This window comes from Neomonachus schauinslandi, chromosome 6 (assembly GCF_002201575.2).
Source record: "Neomonachus schauinslandi chromosome 6, ASM220157v2, whole genome shotgun sequence".
Lineage (NCBI taxonomy): Eukaryota > Metazoa > Chordata > Mammalia > Carnivora > Phocidae > Neomonachus > Neomonachus schauinslandi.
Genome location: NC_058408.1, coordinates 124,444,055 through 124,450,054, shown reverse-complemented (window position 1 = coordinate 124,450,054; position 6,000 = coordinate 124,444,055). Strand labels below are relative to the sequence as shown.

The window sequence follows — 6,000 nt, the reverse complement described above, 5'->3', positions numbered from 1 at the left end:
GGATGGTGAGGATAGTGATGGTGGTCATGATGATGGTGATGGTGGTGGTGAGGATGGTATGATGATGTGATGGTGGTGATGAGGATGATGAAGGTGGTCATGATATGATGGTAGTGATGGTGATAAGGATGGTGGTGATGATGATGATATTGCTTTTATGATTTATTAAACTTATCTTGTGCCAGATATTGTTCTAAGTACTTCACATACATTATAGAATTTAATTCTCACAACAGCCTGATGAATAGGTAGGCATTCTCATGATCCCATTTTACAAATAAGAAAAGGACAAGTTTGTGACTTGCCCCAGATGTTGCTGGCTCCCTCCTTAACCCTGCTGTTTGGCAGTAATCTCTTTGCCTTATGAAGGAGTTTGGAGGCAGAGCCCTCTTCCCTGCCACACACACTTGCTCACTCTTCCCTTTGCCACCCGTACCAGACCATAAGTCTGGTCATCTCCCCGAGGTGGCGCAGGCCATGGGGAAGGAGGCACTCAGGTCAATGATCCTTAGGAAGAGCCCTTTATGACCCAAACTCACCCTTCCAGTGGCTCCAAGTTACCCTCTGGCGGCAGAGCTTGGTGTGGAAGGGATGACAGGAGGGTGAATTGAGGGCCATTTGCCTGATTGACACCGCTGCCCTCCGTGAAGAACCTTCCCCTTCTGTCTGATGATTCTTCCATGTCTGCCCCTTCTTTTCCTACATCTGAATGCGGCTGCTCCCGGGACGCGTGCTTTCCCCTTCGCACCCACCCCAGCCTCACTGCTCTGCAAGCCGCTATCCTTTGTGGCCAGTGACCTCTTGGACATGTCTTCTCAGCCACTTTGTGACCCTGTCAGATGCAAACGGTGTGAAGCCAAGCTCTTGCTCCCACACCCAGCTGGCCTGATGTCCCTGCTTCAGTCACTGTCCCACTCTGACCCCTTACACCCACTCAACTCCCCCTGCCCTTACCACACCCGCCTCCTGCATCTGATGATTCCTCCCACTCCTACTGTCATCACAGAGTGACCACCTTTTCTCCCTTGCTAGCCCACCCCTCACTCCACTGCCAGGTTAGTCTTCTAGAGACACTGTCTTCCCCAGATCAGAAACCACCAAGGGCCCCTTCTGCCCTCAGTCCTGGAATTAGTGGGTCTCTGCTGCCCTGCATGTTGTTCCCCCTCAACCTCCACAAATTCTCCTCTCTGGGCAAACCATGTAGCCTCTCCATCTGTCTATGTCCCCTGCCTGCCTGGAGCACCACCCCTCCCCTCTGTCTGCCCAAGCCTCAGAGTCAGCACTCAGAAGCATAGGCTTTGAATCTGTCTCCACCACCCACTAGGTCTGTCACCCCAGGCAATTGACTAACCTCTCTGCCCCCTCAATTTCTCCGTCTGTAAAATGGGGCTGCACCACCTCTCAAGGTAGCTGTGGTGTTTAGGCGAGATGGTGGTTATAAAAGAGAGGCTTTGTGTAAAGCCTGGCCATGCTAAGTGCTCTATAAACAGGAGTCATTGTTGTTACTCTGACCCTTCAAGTCCAGGTTCAGGTGCCTCCTCCATCATGAAGCCCTCCCTCATCACCGTAGCCTCTTCCATCCTGACTTCTTGACATCTGCAGGACGTATCATCCTGTCCTGCCCCTCAGAGCTCTGTTAGCTGTGGGGTCTTAGGCAGGCCCCTTGTCTCTTGTTCTTCGGGTCCTTCATCTATAAGTTGAGCAGGCAAATAGTCCCCAGCTCGGGGGTTGTGAGGGTTAATGAATGAATGTGTGTGAAATGCCTGGCACATGAATGAAAATATGTGAAGTGTTGCAGAAATGTTAAGTAGTATTTGTTTCACTGTGGTCCCACGGCATCTCCTCTGCCCGTCCCTCTCGTTGGATGGACCTTAAGTGCCCTGAATCAGCGACCCAGACTCCTCCTTCCCGGTGGCCTCCTACTGCACCTGGTACCCACAGGGCATGGCAGGCACATGAGCCTCACCTACTGGGCCTTCCCACCTGGCTGCCTGGCAGCAACTGCCACTTCTACTGGCCTCTGAGGGCTTCGAGTGTCCTTTAAGGCCAAGATGTCAAAGTCAGGATGGGAATGGGAGTCCCGAGACACACCTCTCATAGGGGCCGTGGCCCCTAGAGCCCCCTGCCCCTGCCCGTGAACCCCCTTCTGTTTCTCCTGGGCCTCTGCCCTCTCAGAATCTGCCCCGGGGGGGCTCAGCAGAGCCCCTCTCTCCTGCAGCTAACAGCCTCTCTTCTTCCTGGGCAGCTGCCCCCCCCCGACTCGGTGCGGGACCCCAGGGCAGAGTGCAGCTACAAGGAGCCAGAAGGCAGGATTACACGCTGACACGGGCCGGGGGCCAGGGCTGGGTGGTTACCGCCCGAGCCATCGACCAGCACAGGCCGCTGTTTATCTGTCTTCCTGACACACCTAATTACCCAGGTTGCAGCTGCCAGAGCGTTTGCTCTTCTTAAATCACGGGCTCCCGTCTCTCCTCGCCCAGGGCCTCCGGGCCTCTGCCTGCAGAGGGGCTGCCATTGATTTTGCCGTTCCCATTTATGATCTACAAGGCTCTGTATCAGTGTTGCACATTTTACCTTAATTAGTTTATTCTTCTGGGCATCCCTGGGCAGCTCGGAAGCCAGGAGGTGGAACAGGGGAAGAGGCTAATAGCACATGGCACCCGGACCCATCTGGCCACAAAGCCCGGGGCCTGGCCCGACAGCAGCACCCTAAGACGGCAATTAGCTAAGAACAGTGCTCGTTCCGCAGGGTGCTAGTAGGTGAGCTGCAAAAAGGGGTTCCGTGGCCAGCTGTGTTTGGGACAGGCTGGATTAAAGAAGATTAAGCAGGTAACTTATTGCAGGACTTGTCCAAGTTTTAATAGACTGATGCCTATTGAGAATCTCCCCGGGGCGGGGGTGGGGGGGACGGGTGGAAGGTGTGGTCTTTCCCAAACTCAGATGATCACAAAATCTTTCCTCCAGGCAGCTCACAGAGACCAGGGTTCCATAAAGCACATTCTGGGAAATGTGTATCTTGGGCGAGCAGGAGGAGTTGGACGTGATATGGCAAACAGGGGGGGACAGAGTCCCCCTAGGCCCATGGGCTTCTCTTGTCTCGCTGAGGGGCAGGAACTCCGCGGCATGAGAAATTTCTCCCGCCGAACGCGGAGGGGCCCATCAAGGGCTGCCGAGCCCCAGCTGCCGGCCGCTGCTTTCTCACACCGGCCCATGCGGTGCTGGAAGTTAACCTCCATATTTCGGCGGGGCTAGACTAGCTGGAGGTCGCATCTAAAGGGGCTCTGGTCAGACAGAGGAGGGCAAGGCTTGCTTGCTGTTGGTGGAGGCTGGAAACCCAGAAGCCTGCAGGGCCATCTTCAGAGATCCCCCAAGCATCAGGAAGTGATGACAAGGCTGCCATTGCCTCGGGAATAGCCATGAGCATGGCAGTCGAGGCCCACAGTCCCTTCTCCGCAGTCCTCAAATCCAAAGCCCTCTGAAAGCCTCAGGTGTTTTTTTTAAGTTTGTGGGAAAATGAATTGATAGCAAAACCTGTCCTGAGCTGACGCAAGCTATTTATAGGCTTTATTTATCCCACTTAGTGTGAATATTCATATATTTTACTGCAGAAATATTAATGTGTTTAATTACAGGGTGCTGCCCCATCCCTCCTGGGGGTGTTATGTAATAAACGGTGTGTGCACTGTGTTACCTTTCTAAAATGTGGAAGAACAAAATCTAAATTTCTAAATATGTCTGGCCCCCAGGGATTGTGCTGTGGTCTGCGGACTGGGGTGGTACGGGGCCTCCATGGGCGATTCTGACCCTGGGCCGGGGCTTCAGTGCATTTTATCCCTGTAATTCCCACAGCCACATGTAAGGGGAGCCAGCAAGACCCCGAGCTAATGGAAGTCAGCACCTGTGCTTCCATCCAGCCCAGGCTCCTCGGTTGCCCCAGTGGGCTTCCCTCGCCGGCCACAGCAGCTCTGCGCTCACCCCAGCTGCAGCTCCTCAGCCCAAGCCTCCACGTACAAACACCGGCAGGCCTCCTGGATCTGCTTCCTGCTCTGCTCATGAAGGGCCTTTCCTTCCCCCAGATGGGCTTCTGTACCTCCGGGAGGGTCAGGCCGGGCAGGAGGGCTCTGTTCCGGTGCCGGCTCCCTGGTATCTGGCGAGCATCTCAGAGGCCAACTCCAGACCCCACAGACCACACAGCACTCCCTGTGGGTCCCTGTGGTCTTGGAGGTTTCCACAGGAGGCCACTGAGAGAGCAAAGCCTTTCGTCCTCTCCTGGGCAGAGCCACCTGAGGGATCCTTTATAACTGCCCTCTCCTAACACGCTCCCACTCCCACAATCCTTCTCAGCCACTCATTTCACACACTGACTCTACCAGACCCCTTTACGTTCCCTAAAGGACCTACACGAGTGCCCCATCTGTAACATGGGAATGACCACTTCTGTCTACTACCCACCACCTTGAGGGGGCGCTGTGCTACGCCTTTCGTGCACATCATCTCATGTATTCCTCGCAGTAAACTGGATGCAGCTGTTACTGTCGTCGCATTTGCAAATAGGAAAACTGAAGCTCAGAGATGCTAAGCAACTTGCCCAAAGTCAACAACTAGCTCCTAAAAGTAGAATCTGGGTAGAACAGAGACCAGGACTGGGGCTTATTTACTCTAAACCCCAAGGTCTTAACCACTGCCCCATGCTGCTCCCTTCACCCTAAGTGGTGACCTCTGCCCTGGGCCAGCCAGAGAGTCAAGTGCAGGGGTCTGTCCTCAGGGCCACTCGTCCCCCAGCTCACCTTCCCGGCTTCCTACAGCTGCTCCCCAGCTGTCCCCCCTGTGTTTCCGATGCCAGTCCTCGAGAGTAGAACATGATCCCTCCTAAAATATGAATGCGCTGGGGCTCACACGAACAAGAAATAAACTAGGGGTGAGTGGAGAGCTCTGCCTAAGTGGTCTTAGAAGGGTTTGAGCCTCCGGCCACCAGAAGTTCTTTGCACTTCCCCCCAAAAAAGCTTAGGCATGAGCGTGCTCTGGGAGGCCACAGAGCCCCTGCAATTACATGTGGTACATTGCGTGGTGCCCATGTGTGCGACTCTCTGAGCTGGCGGTCCTCAGCCGCCATCCAGTTCTGAAAGGGGTGGAGACTCCTGCCCTCGAGGGCCTCCCAGGGCTGCTCACCCCCTTCACCCCACCTGGATGCTGACCCTACTGCCATCAGGTTCCCCTGGGGGTGGGCGACAGGTCCATTAGAGCTCCACTTCCAGCCCCTTCCTGGATCTGGACTTAGAGCCCCACCCACCAACCAGGACCATTTCTTCTCAGACCCAAATGAGGCCCTGCAATCCTATAGAGAATGTAGGAGGCAGGTCCTGGAGAAAGAGACATTCTGGGTTGAGTTTGGGTGCTGAAATGTTAGCAATCCCCGATCTCCTGTGTGTTGCAGGAGCACGGTGCAGAATGTGAAATCCAGCTGTTGAGGGTCATCTCAGACACACAGTAGCAGTAACACTTCTGTGGTTCCTGAGGCCTGGGCTGGCCATTTTCATAAGCCAATCTATTCTCTCAACTGAAGATACCTGAGCACCCCCCAGACAGAGAGCCTCACCTGCTTGAGTGAGTGCTGTGGGGAGCGCTCCCCTTGCCGCAGATGACATCTCCCTGTGGCCCCGACCACCTGTGGCAGGTGCCCCAAAACATACCTGCACACTGACCCACCATCCACCAGCCTCCCTTCCTCTTCTCTCCAGGGGTGGCCACGTACACAGACAAGTTGTTCAAGTTCCGCAACAACCGGTGGGAAGACATCCTCAGCGATGAGGTCAACGTGGCCCGTGGTGTGGCCAGCCTCTTTGCCGGGCGCTCCGTGGCCTGTGTGGACAGGACGGTGAGTTCAGGGGTGCACAGGGGGTCTGGGGAGAAGAGGGGGCACACAGCAATGTGAGAGCCCAGAGGGGAGCCAATAGGCAGACGTGCCCCGACGGAGTGGGGCTGTCCAGGGCAGAGCCCAAA

The 6,000-nt window shown here is 55.2% G+C and overlaps 1 protein-coding gene across 1 annotated transcript in view; it reads left to right on the top strand.

Moving 5' to 3' along the window:
- Window positions 1-6,000, top strand: part of CRTAC1 (cartilage acidic protein 1) — a 124,074-nt gene that overhangs the window by 79,756 nt on the left and 38,318 nt on the right. The window contains 1 exon segment of the mRNA XM_021699635.1: window positions 5,739-5,875. Coding sequence (XP_021555310.1) covers window positions 5,739-5,875 — 137 coding nt within the window.